Source organism: Lissotriton vulgaris, chromosome 8 (assembly GCF_964263255.1).
Source record: "Lissotriton vulgaris chromosome 8, aLisVul1.2, whole genome shotgun sequence".
In the NCBI taxonomy this organism is placed as follows: domain Eukaryota; kingdom Metazoa; phylum Chordata; class Amphibia; order Caudata; family Salamandridae; genus Lissotriton; species Lissotriton vulgaris.
The window spans coordinates 373239173-373257035 of record NC_141696.1 but is presented as its reverse complement, the minus strand read 5'-3'; the positions used below and the strand labels follow the sequence as shown (position 1 = coordinate 373257035).

General features: G+C 44.1%; 1 protein-coding gene across 3 annotated transcripts in view; it reads left to right on the top strand.

The window, feature by feature from the left end:
• The window catches only part of SYTL5 (synaptotagmin like 5), a 1215112-nt gene that overhangs the window by 867426 nt on the left and 329823 nt on the right, over positions 1 to 17863 (top strand). For all 3 annotated transcript variants that reach the window (XM_086934158.1, XM_086934159.1, XM_086934156.1), the window contains one exon: positions 16547 to 16662. In XM_086934158.1, coding sequence (XP_086790284.1) covers positions 16547 to 16662 — 116 coding nt within the window. The remainder of the gene's footprint in view (positions 1 to 16546; positions 16663 to 17863) is intronic.

The following is a 17863-nucleotide window of genomic DNA, read 5'->3' as shown; positions in this document are numbered from 1 at the left end:
TAGTATTTCACATCTTCCGCTCCAAGAGAATCTATACACTGTATCCATTTCGGATCCAGTGACACTGTAGGCAGGATTACTGGACTGAATAGCGCCTCGAAGGCGGATTCCGCTGTGAGGATATTAATCCTTTTACCATGTGCTAGTTCTCGTTCATTTGCTATTGCAATCTGCACTGCTTTCACAGTATTTTCTGTGGGACTGAATGTTTTTTCTGCTTGTGTGTACAAGTGAGATTTCATAGAAATTGGTACCTTTTCTCCCTCATTAGAGGTCAGGTACGTGAATCCGCATCTTCCTGGGATGACTCGGATTACGAGATTGCGTGTATTGTCACGTGTATCTAATTTTGTTTTTGCTAACATGTCTGTTTGCAGTGATCTCAAAATTTCTGTGTGTTTTTGAGTCCAGGTGATTTGTTTAAAATCAAGTTTAATTAGTTCGTAGAGAGGTTTAACCCTCTCTGCGTAATTTAGAATGTAAGTTCTTCCGAAATTCAGAAAACCTAGAATCGATTGTAAATTCTTCAGCGTTTTTGGTGCTTGGAGTACAGCGCACTTCTCTAAGAAGTTGTCCGCTAGGCTTTTTCCCTCACTTGATAATTCGTATCCTAAAAATAATACTGTCAGATGGGCAATTCAAGACTTTTTAAAGTTGAATTTGTAACCTTCTGCAGCGAGCCCAAGTATTATGGTGTTCACTCTTTTCAAGTGAGTATCCAAGTCGTCGTCTGTGGGATAGATATCATCTACGTAAGATAATGCCTCATCATCATATATTTGTAGTAACTCTGTTACTCTAGCTGAGAATAGTCCTGGGCTGTTCTTGAACCCCTGTGGGAGCCTACAGAAATTTTTCTGAGACCCCATTATTGAGAAAGCGGTCAAGTATCTGCTTTCTGGTGTAATGTTTTGACAAAAGAAACCATTAGATATGTCTATTGTCGTTTTATATTTTTTCCTAACTATGTTATTCATTAGTGCAGCACTATGCGAATTTTGTACTGCAAAAGTTTTGCAACATGCATTAAGGTGTCTGTAGTCCAAAACTAGACGATATGAATTGTCTGGCTTGGAGACAGGAAACAAAGGTTTGTTCATTTGAGAGGTGCATGTTTCAATCACCCCCTGGTATTCAAGTTGATCTAAAATCTCCCTGACTTGTTTTTTAGCTTCTTGCTTAATGGGATACTGCCTTTGTGCAGTCGGTTCACTTTTCAATTGGATTTTGTGAGGAGGCGAGTCCTAATCCCATCCTACATGATTTTTATATAATGCTGGTGCCTGGGCTACTGCCCATTTCCTTGCATAAGTATATTTTTTGTGAATCGGAATGTGATTCGAGAAGGCAGGCATAATCATTTCTTCGCCACGAGGGCACTCCCTGACAAACTCTGGGGGCCAATCTTTTTCAGCTAACAGAATATCATAGCCTTTTGAGAGTTTATCCCAAAATAGACCCCTTATTTTCCTAGTCTGATCACCCTCTATACGCAGTGTTATTTCGTATATTTTATGGGGCTCGCTAACTCTGGTGTCGGCAGTTTCAACCTGAATGTATTCATTCGTGTCCACTGTCTCCAGATGACTCATTTGGATCTTGCGGGCTATACTGATTTCTGCTGCACTGTCTAGCATTGTCTGTGCCCACTCCCCGTTTTTCAACTGTGTCCTCAGTATTCTCTGCATGTTCGATTACTCTACTATTGGCTACCTTCTTTTTTGGAAATTGAGATTTTTTACTTTGAGCAGGTTTCTTGTCTTTGGACTTGGTGTGCTCTCCTGGGTCTGACCGTCCTCTTCTTTCCGATTTCTGCGAAAAAGATCGAGAGGGACGTGTATCAATACTTTGATATCTATCAGGCTTTTTCAAATTATCCCTATTTCTAAGGTTGTATCTTTTCTCAGAGGGCTCCCTCTGGGGAGACTGGTGTTCTCGAGTCGGAGTTCTTTCCCTCCGTCGAGGAGACCTTCCTCTGGACTGGAAAACTTTTTCCTTGGGAGTGGATTGTTTATTTCCATCCCAGCTCTTTTTAGGAGTGTTTGAATTATTTTTAATAAATAATTTTACTAACTCGCTATATGCTTTTGTTAATTCTCTTATTTTAACTAAGAGTTCTTCACTTGACATTTTATCAATGTCCGGATGTGGTGTGTAGCTGGCTAGAACCGGACACGTTGCTCCTGGTCTACCTAGTGGACCGAGCCTGGTAATATGATCATTATGTTTTAGGGCGCCTTTAAACCAAAGTAAATGTTCTTGGTATTTTAATGGGATTTCAATCTCCTCGAAGGGAGCGTATTCATCCGGTGGAACTCCTACTACATAGTAGTGTACCTCTGTCTGCCGATATTCGTGTGCCTCTATCACAAAGACGACTGTGCCACCTTGTGTGGTGAGTCCATTTTCTATAAGTTTTAACGTTATAGATTTTCTTAAATGTGCCGGGATGATTATTGCACCCGGTTCAGTAGTCCCGTCGGGACCCTGCTGAGTCGCATCTACTGCGGCATCAGTTCTGTTGTTTTCTACTGGCATTTTATAAATGCAGGTTTTGCAGAGCAGGTCTCCAAGGAGACAAAGATTAGGTGCACAATATTTTGGAACACTGTATCCTTCAACGTTAAATAAACCAGAGCTTTACATGGGAATCTCTTCCTACTAAGGTCGGGAGGATTTTAATCTTTCACCCACTCCAGACGTCTATTGGAGTATTTACGGGAGAAAGGGGTCTGTGTGAAAAATGCACGACTGAGTTACTCTAACGTCTTGCGTTAGTTTATCGCCTTACCAAACGTTTGGGCGCCATGTAGTGTAGTTCCTATTTTCCCAATAGGCCCTGCGCATTGGAATAACATAAACAGTAGTATCTTCCAGGCCTCTACTGACTATGCTAAACTTAATTGGGTTTGTTACCAACTAGCTCAGAGGTTACTGGAAACTTTCTTGACTGAATAGGAAGTGATCAGCTTCCCTGGCACAGCCAAGAAGGGATTCAGTTTTCCAACAACCGTGCAACATGACACTTTGCTCCTCAGATAAGAGTCAATCTCTAGAGTCGTGTGAAACAATAGACAGTTATTTTACTCAGTCAGTTGTTGTGCAGATTACTTTCACAATATGTAGAGAATAGAGAGAAGGGCGTTTTCAATAAAAGGTATTATTTATTGAACAGTCTTTCTTCTCATACAAGAGAAATGAATTGCCACAATTGCAAGACTTGTTATTATAAAAAGTGCGTACAGTACAATGAGTATTGCGAAATAATACTGTAAAAGCATTGATATGGTTTCTTAGCCATACAATGGTTTAAAATGAATAAAACATATATACATTCATATATACATTAGCTAACGTACTCAACTGGTGCTTCTAACTACGCCTACCCCAGTGTACCTGACCTAAGCCTAATACTTGGGAGGGGGGTAAGTAAGTAGCTTTAAGTTAAGTTGGTTTTGCCAAGGTTTGCTTCAAGAATTCTCTCTAAGGGTTTAGTCAACACCATACCTCTGGAATAGAATGTTGGAGGTCTGGTATCTCCTTCCAGGGACTCGATATCCCAGTCACTCGCAAGAGTAGGCTGGAAACGCCGGAGCTGGATTTTCTCGGCAGGAGAAAAGACAGCGTCTCTCTCAGCGCGTCGAGGAAGAGGAGGAGGGGCAGCGTCCGCGGGCAGCTTGCATCTGCTGGGCTCTTGCAGGGGGACAGCTGTTCAGCTCCTGTGTTCACCACACCATCGTTCGCTCGTTCGCAGCGATAGCATCAGCAGCGATAACGGCAGCGATGTCTATGAGGCAGCTAGCCAGCATTTGCTTAAGGCATCGTTGGTAATATTTATACCTGAAAGGTGCCTTGTTTGACATAAGTTTTTGGGCATAAGGTCACAGTATCGATCAGGGTCCTAGATTAGAACGCGACAATGGCAGTTGCTTCGAACCACCCAATACATTTTGGCATCTCCATTCCCCTAGCCCAATGTAATGAGCTACACCATGTAGGCCAAAGTAAGGCCAGGCTGTCCCTATAATTAAGGAGGATTCAGACCACCGAACTAAATCCAGCCACAGTGGGCCTACACACAAGTGCACTGAAATTCGGCTCGACCTCCAACAATACATTTACAACTTGCGGTGTTTGTGTTGAATTTGCCGTCACAGAGCAGTATGATGCACGTGTGCATGTCAGGAAGTATTCAAACAAGGGGGCTGTGCGGCAGCAACAGCTGTAATTGTTTTAGGTGATAATTTTAACTCATAAATTCAGTGGTTTGGGTTGCAAATACGCTACCTAAGGCTCTGATCAATGCTGTGTCACTTAATGCAGCAAACGGATTCCCCTGCCTCTCAGCTTCCCCCATGGCGAGGACAAAGGAAACACTAGCTCACTGTATCCTCGAACTGATGAAGAGCAATGGACCGACCCTGAAGGATAAGTATGTGCGATAGGAACATGCTCGCATCTGCCATTGATTAAATGCACAGTTCCCTATCCAGTCGCATGTGTAACAGGATATCCTGGCCATCCAGGGCTAAAATGGATGGGGGACTGGTTACATTTACCCTGGAAAAGCCCCAGAGAAATAAATCACTGCCTTTGGAGGAAGACGGCTCGTGAATTCTGCCGATGGTTGTGCCCACTTTGAAGCCTGTAGTGCACCTTTTCTTTGGCACAGAGTCCGACTAGAACAGTGAATACAGAATGCCATACCCAGCAAACAGGTCTATCCATCCGCTAAGTGGTGCGAAATTATCATGATGGATCAGCATAACTGTTAAATTACAACATGTCCTCTTGCTTTCATCTGTGGGATTTTTCCTAACGTCTGTAAGTAAAGGAACTGAGCAGGCCCCAAAATTATTGACCCAACATATTCAGAAAAATAAGGCGAAACCACAGCATGTCACATACTCACCACCTGGTGTTGAGCCGACACCGGGACTTGAAATGGTGTCCTCAGTTCCACGGTCGGCAACGTGGGCCATTTACACCAGACCCTTATCGTGGTCCGAGTTGGTGCCGCCAGCATAAGAACCCGTGCTGTGATCGTCCGATTGCTCGAGGGGGATCCATACCTTCCTCTGCCCCCCAGCTTCCCACAGCAAGTCTTCCACAAACATAGACCGGAAGAGAAAATTTCACCATTAATCTGATTGATAAGAACAGGGCAGAATCCTTTAAATAAATTCTTCTCTAGGCCCCATAATCGCACGCTTTCCTCCAGTGCGAGAATGTTGCAGGATAACGAGAAGAGCTAATCTCTGCTCCCTCGTGATAAACAACAAAATTACACTCTAGAATTCTATGAATTATCCAAGGACGCATTCCTCAAACCTATCCGTGGCTGCACGCATGGTAGTCCCCTCCACCACGCTCCTCTATTTTTTGTGCTTACCTCAGCATCCTCCACCGACACACTTGCAAAGGTATGTAGGACAGCCGGGGAGCGACTGAGGCCTGAGGCAATTCCCCGACTTGCTTGACTTCTAACCCTATGGACATCTTCAACTTGGGGATCCCTCCAGACCCAAGACCACCACCCTTGAGTGCAACACCACCTGCACACCTGGCTGATTCTCCCCTACAGCCACTACAGATCTCAGAGTTTGGGAATGCCAGACAAACCAGCCCATCGTTCACATCATTAAAGTGATCTGCACCGCTTTGCTAATCTAGGACACTCTTTAGCATTTACACTAGCATGTCTGCAGAAGCCTTCCTACACCTAGACTATTTTTTATTTCCAGTTCAGTGTTCGACAGTTCAGTGTTCGAATACGAAAGAATCTCCGGCTACTTGCAAACACTTAACATTTTGTCATCACAATTTTTTTTTTTTTTAAATGCACACTTTCGAGCCCTTTCAAGACAAAGTCTCTGCAAATTCTTTTACACCCAAGGATTTGCAAATGTAGAAATGCTGCATTAAATTCCACATGGGTCAAGGAGTAAAAAAGGGTAGGGGGCCACTAATTTTGATTAAGGGTCAGCAGAGAACATGGCATGCAAGATGTAGCCTCAACAAGCATTTGGAATTTGGAATTTTGGAATTTGGAATTTGGAATTTGGAGGGGTATTTGTAGAGCGCGGCGTTCGCTCCGGAAGGAGCATCATGGTGCTGTAAGTCCTTGAACCAGGTCGCAGAGTGATGGAAGGAGGGGACTAGATGGCCGCTTTTGTCCAGTCATCAGGAAGATTGAAAATCCAGGTTTTGAGGAGCTTCCTGAATGGCTTCTCAAGAGTCTGAATTCTGAGATGTCTAGGCATGCTGTTCCAGGCTCTAATAGCTAAGGTGGTGAGGGTTTTTCCGCCTTTAGACTTCAGATTGAACTTGGTGGGGGTCATGAGGTTTTCATGAGAAGATCGGAGGGTGCGACTCGGATTATAATGAGGGAAGCGTCTGGACAAATAGGAGGGACCAGATTTGTTAAAGCCACGAAAAGCTATAGTGAGAATTTTGAAGAGTATTCTCTTGTGCAAGGGGAGCCAATGCAGGGTTTTAAGGGCTGCAGAGATTGATGATTTGCGTGGGAGTTTTAAGACAAGGCGGGCAGCGGTGTGCAGAATACTTTGAAGTTTCGAGAGAGTAGACTTTTTAGTCCCTGCCAGAAGGCCATTACAGTAGTCCACTCGAGAGAGTATAAGGGCTACCGCCACGGTCTTTCTAGAGTCTAGGGGGAGAAATTCAAAGAACTTTCTCAGGGACTGGATTATGCCAAAGCATCTTCCTGCCACGGTCGAGACATGGAGATCGAAAGAGAGGTCGGAATCGAAAAGGACCCCTAGGTTTCTGGCCGACGAGACCGTCTGAGGGGGAGCTGCGGAGTTGTCAGGCCACCATAGGGCAGGGCAGAAAGAGGCATTCTTTCCAATGGGGAGGATCTCGGTTTTATTTGAGTTGCAGCGGAGGTGATTGGCATCCATCCACTGAAAGACAGCTGTAAGGCAGTGTTTAAAATTGAGCTCTGCCTTGTTGGAATTGTCGTCTAGGGGGATGATAAGCTGAGTATCGTCGGCATAGGAGGTAACGGTTATGCCGAACGATTCTATGAGGGTGAGAAGAGGAATGAGATAAATGTTAAAAAGAAGGGGGCTTAGGATGGATCCTTGAGGGACTCCGGAGGATACCTTTTTCTCATTGGATTGGAAGGAGCCAAGGGAGACGGTTTGGTACCTATCGCTGAGAAAGGATCTGATCCATGACAAGGCTGAGTTGGAAATGCCGATGTCCATAAGTCTATTGATCAGGATGGAGTGGGAGATAGTATCGAATGCCGCCGTAAGGTCAAGAAGGATCAGGATAGCCTTTTTCCTTTGATCTTGAAGGATTTTAATAGTCTCGGTCAGTTCGATAAGGGCGGTCTCGGTTGAATGTTTGGGCCGAAAGCCGGACTGCTGGGGATGGAGTAGGTTATGGGAGTCCAGGAAGGATTTAAGCTCTTTATGGACTAGCTGTTCAGTAAATTTTCCCAAAGCGCGTAGCAAAGTAATGGGACGGAGATTGGTCAAGTCCGTTGGGGGTTTGTTCGCTTTTTTCATAAGCGGCTTGACCACGCCTTTTTTCCAAGAGAGGGGAACAGCGCCGGAGTTGAGGGAGAGGTTGATTATTTCATTGATGATGGGGTTGACTTCATCGATGATAAGATGAAGGATCTTGGGGGGACAGGGATCGGAGGGGGAGCCCGATTTGCAGGAGAGGATCGCCTCTCTGGTCTGAGTCAGAGTCGCCGGGGTGAAGTTTTTGAGACTGTGTGTGGTCAGGCATGAATTGTCCAGGTCCGGGCTTAAGTGAGCAGGAGGGGAGGGAGGGAAGTTTTTTTGAATGGAAGTGATTTTGTCATCGAAATAGTCGGAGATCTTGTCACAAAGCTCCTGAGATGGAGGGATTTCAGGTTGGAGAGCTTTGGGGTTGGTGAAGGTTTTTACAATTGAGAAAAGTGTTTTTTGCTTTTGGCTGGCTTCTTTAATGGCTTTTACGTAATACGTTCTTTTAGCTGATTTGATAGAGGAGAGATAATTTTTCCTTTGTAGAGTGTAATGACTACGGTCGTCATTATCATAGGTTCTTCAATGCAATGCAATAGGTCTCACATTTTGCGAACCTTTAAGCTATTGGCATTGTAAATGTGTCCTTGCCTATCTGTTTTGAATACCAGCAAGCGATGCTTAACCAAGCACTTCGTACTTAAGAGAAGCTAGGCTGGCAGTAAATGAGGTGCAGTTACTGCCAGCTTTGCTTCTTGTAAGCAAGGACTACAAGTATAAAGTGCTTGTCTGCACACCGCTTGCAGGGTTTCAAAAAACATAAATAAAATACATTATCATTTACAATGCCAATAGCTCAAACTCTTGCAAATGTGAGACTTATTGCATTTCAAATGCTTGTAGCTTAGGGGGCCCTGGAGCTGTGGTGACAAACATGACCATGGCTGGACTGGGAATCAAAACCGGCCCTGGCAAACTGCTTGGCCGCCCCCCCTGGGGAGGGAGGGGATTGCGGCCGACCTGTTTGCTAGGGCCGGTTTCAGCCAATTTTGATATTGTCGACCCTGGTAACAAAAACGACCCCCAGGGGCCCTGGCTGCCCACCGGGGAAATGCCTGGTGCCAGCTACGGCCAGTCCGGCCCTGAGCATGACCACTTTACGTGGTGCAAATGTGATGCAGAGCTCTCGTAAATAAGCCCCTCAGAGACTAGCCAGGATTAATATTATAATTGCATTTGTATAGCTCTTACTACCCCTGACGAGGCGTCAAAGCGCTTTTCGGTGAGTAGCACGCTTCTCCGAGACCCATAGAGGATTAGTGTTTAATTAAATTAGTATAGTGAAACATGCAAGTACATTTTAAGCGTGGATATGTAAGTCAGTTATTTGGATTCAGAATGATAGCAGAAGGATAGAAGAGGAAAAAAGGTTTGTATTTATATAGCACTTCTTACCCCTGAGGGGATGTTGAAGCGCTTTTTGGGTGACTAACACGCTACTCCGGAAACCCATAAAAGATTAGTGGTGAATTAGTATGATGAAATATGAAAGTAGTTTGAGCGGTGGATATTAATAAGTTATTTGGAGTGAGAAGGATATCGGAGGGATCGAAGGGAAAGAAAGGTTTGCATTCATATAGCGCCTTTTACCCCTGATGGGATGTTGAAGTGCTTTTCTGGGGAGTAGAAGGCTACTCCAGAACCCCTAAAGGATTAGTGTTGAAAATTAGTATAGTGAAATATGAAGTAATTTGAGTGGTGGATATGTTAGTCAGTTATTTGGTTTGGAAGGGTTGAGGAGGGGTAACAATGGGAAAAAGGTTTGCATTTATAAACCGTTTTTAACCCTGATGAGCTGTTGAAACGCTTTGTTGGCGAGTAGCACGCTACTCTGGAACCCATAAAGGATTAGTGGTGAATTAGTATAGTGGAATATGGAATTAGAGAAATGAACATGTTAGTCTGTTATTTTGATTGAAAGGGATAGTGGAGGGATAGAAGAGAGACGGATTTCTTTTTTTAGGTCATAGCAGTAGGAGGAGGTTTTTGGATGAGTAAAAAGGGTTTTTGGACGGGAAGAATCAGAGGGAAGAGTTTAGAAAGGTTTTTGGGGGGATCAGTATAGTAAAAGAGGTGTCAGATGATGCAAGGAGGGGCAGAGTAGGAGAGAGTCAAGAAAGTTATTTTGGGGAACACAGTAGTGGTATGGGGTTTGGAATAAATGAGAGAGTGGGTATAGAGGATATAATAATAGATGTATAGGTTAAGAAATAGGGTAGTGCATTAGAAAGAGTAGCAGAAAGAAGTTTGAGATGAGTCAGAAAGTTGGGCTAGGAGATATATTGAGAGAAGTATAGGCTGAGAAATAGGATAGTGCATTGGAAATGCTAAATTAGACAAAAGTGATAAATATAATAGTATATAGATGCATAAAGGAGGTAAGTATATGCAGATTAAAGATATTGATAGAGGTACAGAATAATAAATAGGGTACTGCATTGGATATACCTTTTCAGGAGAAAAGTAAGACACCCAGGATGTGATGTGATGTGATGTGAAGTAACCTCCACTTACCAGGCATTCCCTCACCCAAGCAGCAGCTCTGTCCCGCCACTACTGATGTCTTGTCCCTCGAGGCCTATGAAACGTTTCTTGTTGCCATATGGAAGTTTTCAGGAACAGTTCCTTAGATAGATGGAACGCCAGTCACCAGAGAATAAAGGATACAAACCTAACAAGCAGAACTATTATCCAAAATGGGCATGATTTTTAAAATTATAATTTCCAAATTTTTAGAACCACATTTTCACTATAAAACATTTAAAGCAGGGAGAGGAATTTTTGTGAAGTTCACGTCACAGCCTCGAGATATCTATTTTCAAGTCTGTCATAAAGAAATGTACCACTGTACGGTTTTTTAACACAACTTCCTGATGTGTCTATTATGGATGTATGACGTTACAACGCATACTTTTACCACGCATGCCTTTACAACGTGTTTTTTACAACGCATGCCTTTACAAGGCATAGTGCTTTGGGGCACTGGATAGTGAATAGTTTAATTTACTATTCCAACTCCAGTCCCCGTGGATAGTAGGGAAGGTGTTGGATAGTAAATTAAACCTATTCCCTATCCTAGAGCGCCCCCCAGTGCAATGCGTTGTAATGGTTTGCGTTGTAAAAGTTGCGTCGTAAAGGCACTGCGTGGTAAAAGTTGCGTTGTAAAGGATGTTTCCCGTCTATTATACCAGCTACAGAAATGAGTGCCAAAGATGAGAGTCTTTGCTTTGTGTGCAGTTACAGGATGTACCACATTATAAAAGTCTAATTCCAGCGGTAGCAAAATCATCGTATGACAGGACCATCTCCATTGGAAAGCACTGGTAGCATCATGCCCCTCGTCCCGTGGTTCTTCAGAACCCCGCTATCCTGTGAAAAATAATTTGACAATTAATTAGCAAGCCTGCCTGTTTCTTGCTGAAGAAGTGGCTGAACACAATGTCAGAAGATGGAGCAAAGGACTCAACCTGCCATGTTTTCTCTTTACCTGAAGCATTCGTTTTTATTTTACAACTTAGAAGCAAGTTGACCTGAGTTTGCCCTGCTAAAACCTCTAACAGGCCTGCCTATGAACGAGACCATGGGTAATCTTTAAATAACGCCAGCATAGTTAATGCAATTTTGTGTTGTGCTTGTTATGTAGAATTCTAGGGCCTCATTTATGAAAAGTGACGCATCGCTGCGTGAATACAGCGATGCGTCACTTTTCCTTGCGACACCAATGATGCATCATATTTACAGTATGACGCATCATGGCGCAAGGAGTTACAGATACGTCAGTATTTCTGACGTATCTGTATGGCGCAAAAGTGACGCATTGCTGGAGTGTGTCACAAAAGTGACGCAACTCCAGCAATGTGTCCTTTCACATGGGACAAGCCCCATGTGAAAGGGCCTGGGTCAGTCTTACGCCTACTGTGAGGCAGGCGTAAGAAATTGACGCATTTGTGTCCTAGAAGTGGCGCAGTGAAATCTTATAGATTTCACTGCGTCACTCGCAGGACCCTTTCTTGTGTCAAATTGCCCCCTTTGCATACATTATACCTGGCGCAGGTATAATGTGGCGCAGGGGTTTACAAAGTGACGCATCTACCTAGATGCGTCACTCTGTAAATATGGTGCAACAAGGTGCGTTTTTTACGCCACTGGTGCGTCACAAAAAGTGACCCACTGGCGGTGTAAAAGTGACGCACAGCCTCATAAATGAGGCCCCTAGAATTTAAGCCATTAAAACATGTTGTGTAATTATTCTGCCATTCGCGGCTAAATTACAGCGCAGGAGCACTGAAAGAGTGCAAACAACCAGATGCAAACGGCTGTTGTTCATGCCACTTGTGTTTTTTCCTTGCTATTTACTTAGTGCGTAAAGCATCCTTGCTTTAAAAAATTGATGCGAGGATGCGATTTTCACTAAAATATAGCGTCAAATGACATATTGTGTTTTGTGTAATTACAATACTTTTCCTGAAATTTTACGAAATTATGCAAACATAATTGATGCAAATTTCGCACACCCCTATCCTATTATGAACCAGCTACTTACCTCTTTACGCACACGAGAAGCATGGGTTTTAAAGAAGCCCAGCTTCAATAATTCAATCTGGGTCTCTGTGATGTACCCTCGCCTCTATGTGTTCAACATTTATTGACCTTTGAGCCTAGTATGGGATGAGCCTGGGTCTGAATTGAGTTAGGCACCTTTTATTGAAGGTGTGTATATATAAAGGTCTTCCTTCAGAGGTCAGCCTTATGGTGCCCTGGTGCAATGAGACTGGTGGCCTATGACTCTTTTTCAGTGAATTCTGGATTTATAGCCAACAGCTTGTGTCCAAAGCAGAACTGCAAGTCCCACAATGTAATATGTTATTGCCTAAAAAACAGTGCTAGCTGAGTGTATCACACATGAGGATTTGTGTATAAGAACTTTGGGGCAGATTTACAAGCCCCTTGCGCCTCTTTTACGCTGCTGTTGCGTCACTTTTGCGACGCAGCGGCGGCGCAAAAGATGCGCCATGGTGTGAGGTATTTACAACATGATGCAAAAAGGAGGGGTTCCATCGCAGGGGGCGTGGGGGCGAAATCTACAAGATTTCACTCAGTCACTTTTGGGGCCATGCTGCGTCAAAACCCTGCACCTGCTTAAAGCAGGCATAAGGATTGAAGCAGCATTGTGGAGATAGAGCCCCCCAGAGCATTGCTGGAGCTGCGTCGCGCTTGCAACGCAACTCTAGCAATGTGCCGCTTTTACGGCACGGATGCCTTATGCATCTGTGCCGCTTTTGCCTCATGGTGCGCCACATTGTAAATGAGGCGTATCCAGGGCGGCGGAGCTGCGGCGCACAATTACTGGCGCATCCCTGCCGATATGACGGGATGCGCCAGTAATTGTAAATCTGCCCCAATATGAGCATTCCGGCTGTTAAAAGACCATTTTATTGTCGCCTTTGCAAAAAAGTTCTTTTAAAAAAATAAATGTAACTCAATATATGTGTATTACTGCATTATTACAATATCGTGGAGAAGTGTGGCTCAATGCTTAGAGCGGCAGACCTTGATGCAGAACGCTGGCCAGGGGCCAGGATTCGATTCCCGCCTCGGCGGGTTCGGGCTTAAATTCCTCTGACCGGATATTCTCGCCTCAGTGCCGATTCTAAGCATGGGTCCCACGCTGCAACTCTGGGCAATAGCTTGCTTAGTCTCCACAAAGGCCCCCTGATACACAAGGGATGCCTGGTTTCACCATGGGATGCCCAGGAGTGGACACCCCACAAGGAAAAGCCAGGAGGGGTTCCCTTGTGGTAGGAGTACAAGCGCCGGGATGCCTCCGGGTCACTGTTCGCGCTATACAAATACGCCACATTTACATTTACATTTACATTATGCGCGTGATAAAGTGCCATTGAAAGTGCCTCACACAAAGAATTAAAATTTCACACATATGCATCCTGAGAACAAGGAAATGTCACGTATGAGACATCTACAAACTTGGTAGCTGTTCTGGTCGAGACAGCATTAAATGAAAAGGGTTTCAAACATAATCTTTACAAATGGTTTACTAGTCTCCAGTTCTTCACAAAGGCATTGGTACAAATGGTACGCGAGTCTAAGGATATGTCGCCTAAAGGATGCTTAGGGCGAGATTTGCCAATTTCTCATGCAGCACAGTGCAGCGGCTGCAAATGCTGCGCAGCATGAGGAGAGCGGAGGAGAGTGCCAATTTTACTGAAATATTGCTCTCTCCTCCCCTCCCCCTAGCGCTGGCGCTGAAATTAGCTGCTGCGCGCCACGGAGACACCTTTGCGCTATAGTGCATGGGAGTCTGCATGAGTTAGGCGTAGGTTTTATACAGGAAGGGCTCACTTCCAGTACAAAATACTATGCCTAGACTAATTTAGAATCAATCTTACTTGGTACGTGTGCTGTACATGGAAGCAGACATCTGAAGTCAAAAAATAAAGGAGAAAAAAATCATTTTTCCTTCATAGCGCCTGGTTAAAGGGTGCACTATTTTCTGATGCTAAACGCTGTTTACTGTGTTTAGTAAATTGGGTTTAGCATCAGAAACCTTGGGTGGTTATGTGGGAACATCAATGCACCACCCATGGTTTGCCCCCTTGGCACTAAGTAATGCAAAGCTTGGAAATGCGCTGATTCATGTTATTTTCACGTTATTTCCAGCGCTAAACAAGTTTAGCACTGGAAAGAAAATGAGACAAAAGGATTTTGCACTGATTTGTATCACTTTTGTGTCACAAACCGGGTATACAATCTTAGTGCATTGCTGAGCTTGCTCAGACGTTCTGGAAGCTGTGGTCTGAAGTGACCAATGCTTGTGGAACACATGACAGAAGTTCAGAATCGCAACACGCTTGTTTGCAGTACAGTTGTCAGACTCCGATAAACCAGGGTCTTAGTTGGAACCAGCACTTTTTATTGCTGTTATTTGCTTCTTGTGTTTACAAAACCATCCCCAGTGCTGCAATGTTTCCTTAATATTAACTTAATGCAGCCCGAGCCGCGATACATATTGTGACTTTAGTCATAATGAGAGTGGTAACAATGTCATAAGTGCTTTACTAAGGATGAATGTGCATATGAAGCATTGTATATATGTTAAGAGTTGAGGGGTGAATGCAGTCTGTTGTGCTGCCTTTAATATTCTGTTTTCACAGTTGGCTTCAGTGTGGAGTTGGACTCTGTAAATGTAGTGTATTTTGTAAAGCGCACAGCTGCCCCAATGGGGCATCCCAGCGCTCTATAACGCTGTGGAACCCTTCCTGGCTCTCCCTGTGAGATGCCCCTCCTGGGAACCCCCAAGGGGAAGCCAGGCATCCCAGTGTTGTAGGGGCCGTTTTGGAGATTAAGCAAGCTATTGCCCAGAGTTGCAGCGTGGGACCCCATGATTAGAGTAGGCGCTAAGGCAAGAATTATCGAGTCCGCGGACATTGAGCCCAAGACCCTGCCGCGTCGGGACTTGAACCCTGGTCCTGGGCCTGATCTCTGCTTCAGAGTCTGCAGCTCTAACCAGTGAGCCACACTTCTCCACAAAGGCTCTACCGTCCGTGCATGTTGCAGCTATCTCAGAAGAAGGCCCAGTAGTTTGGGAAATGTAACCCTACTAGCATGGGGTAGTGGAACTGACATCACATCCCTCTGACCTCCACTTTCACTCACACGCACATGCTCACACATACATTTACACATATACACTCTCTCACACATAAACACACTCTCACCCGCAAGCATGCATACAACATATATTTTAAAGCATTTTTTCCTTACCTCATCTGCCAAGGAAGGGCATAATCGAGCTTATTGTACTTTGTTACATTATTAGTGAATAATATATTTCATTTTTTCAGTAATAGTGTTATAGGAAATTGACAGAAGAGAGTGGAGCCCCAGCCTGCCATCAGTTCCTGGCACTGAATGTGCCACTTCTGAGACCAGGGGTCCCAAAGGCAGTGCTAGGGGCATCAAAAGGGCAAGTCAGTGGTCACCTCTGCGACCCCTGGTGATCCCTAAATGACGTCCATGACTAAAGGACATCTGAATAGCACAAAGTTCACCATTTAATGCTGTCGGAATGGTAAGCTGGAGTAATTGGTCTTGTCTGTGAGAAAGTAGCCAATCCCTGGGTTTTACATGTGTAGTCAAACTCGCAACACATTTAAATGACCTTCGTTATTCTGTAGGCCTTTGTGTTGAAATCTACCTGTTTGCTTGTATCCATTGAATGCAGTTACTGCTTATCATCGACTCCCCATGTGCAGTCTCTGGGTCTAGCTCATGGGAAGATTTGGAATACTGGAACTCTACGGTTTCTGTCATCAACTTTCCTAGGTTAGCAGTGTCTCCCTCAGACGGCAACTCACCACTTCCACAGTGCTGTACCGGTCCCGGAGTAGCATGCTACTTGCCGAAAAAGCACTTTGACGCCTCGTCAGGTGTAGTAAGCGCTATATAAATGCAATTACTATACAATAAAATACAGCAAGAGACGTACTGGCTCCCTCCATCCCACCTTCTCGGTGATGGAAATTCTCTGGTAGTCAGAATGTACAGTTCGGACCAACTTCTTATTCAGAACCCGCACTTTTTACGCCAGAGGCTTGGGGGCTTCTCTTTCACCCATAAGGCTGGTTTAGCTTGGAATGAGCTTCCTCTTGCCCTTGGGAGGATTGCGGATCCGGCTGTCTTCAAAAAGAACTTAAAAACATTACTATTTTAAGCTTATTTTTCTGTTCAGTTGGTGGTGGGGGTTTAGGGTAGCAGCGCCGGGATACTCTGAGTAGCTGAGCGCTTTAGAAATGCAGCATAACATACAGAGTCGTGCTCTTCAGAACTGAAAGGATATGTATACGTTGCTAATATTGTAAATGAATGTGCTCAGCGGTGTAGCCAGGATTCAAGTACAGAAATGGTACTATTGCTTAATGTAAACCAGCAGCAATGCCTGTCATAGAATGACCTATTTTTGTTTTGTGCTTGTGTTTTCTTTCCAGACAGCTGAAGGTAGTGACAGGGGAATGGTTCTTTGAAGAGAGAGCCAAGCGCTACAAACAAGTCAACATTCTGGGCAGTGATGTTGTCAGACATTCCATCTTAAGAAAGGCCCCAGGTAATAAACGTTGTTGAAACATTCAGTAACACTTAAATATGAGATGTGTGGACCATTCCCATGTTTAGCATAAATGGCGGAGGAGACGATTTATTAACAAGTCCCGCAACGCAGCAAGACAGCTTGCTGCATTGCGGGACAGGGAGACGGCAAGAATGTGCCATTTTTTAATTAAGATATGGCGCATTCATGCTGTCTCACTGCACTGGCACACACAGTGCAGCCTAAATCCTGTGCCATGGTGTATGGGGCCTGCGTTGCAGCCAGGATAGGTTTTGTGCTGAATGGGACACCTTCCTGCACAAAAACAAGCCTCTGAGGCTTTACCTCTTTCTAAGTGTGCTGTAGAAAGAAGAAAAATGTGGAGAAATAAACATACTTTTCCTCGTTACACCTCAACTGGGAAGGCTTAGTATTATGATGCACTCCCATGCTTACTAGTCTTAGTAAATTTGGGAATGCACCAAAATCCATGAGTAGATGCGTGGAAGTACCTACGCTCACCCCCTACGGAATGCCTTTCCAGGGCAGAGTAACGCAAGGCTTTGTAAATCTTGGCCTGAATGTCTGAAATGTGTTTTATTTACTTATGGTGTACATTAGTATTGAAATTGTCTGAATATATACATAGGTAAACAAATGTATATTTTCAACTCATCACGCACATGGAAGCAAATTGTGAGCAATGATTCAGTAAACAGTCAATTGCATTGGCACTACAATCCTGTATGCACTAGTAAGGATAATATTGGTCTGACTCATAAAGCTTTTACAAACATAGGAGTGCAGTTGTTAGATCTCAATCTTGACTCAAAATGTCAGGACTGACAGAAATATACTTTCAGAAAGTGCACCCAAGAATACTTAAATTCCACCAGAATGGCAAAAATATTTTTCTCAAATCTTTATACTGACATTTTCAGTAAAAAGGTACAATACAAAAGAGAGCACTAGTAAATACCCAGACATCATGTACATGGACTATTTAAAGCATATCGCCCCCCCTCCCCCCCAACACCATTCCCTCCTCAAAGCAATCCTCAGCATTTCAGGTGTGGCTGTCTGCTCACTTAAAGCCACAGTGTCGGGAACTCCACATGTATTACCTCTATGTTCATTACTGTCCCCAAATTTTTTTAACCCATTTCCAGGGGAACCACAGAATGGCAAAATTTACACCTTTACAAATTTGGGGCGGAAT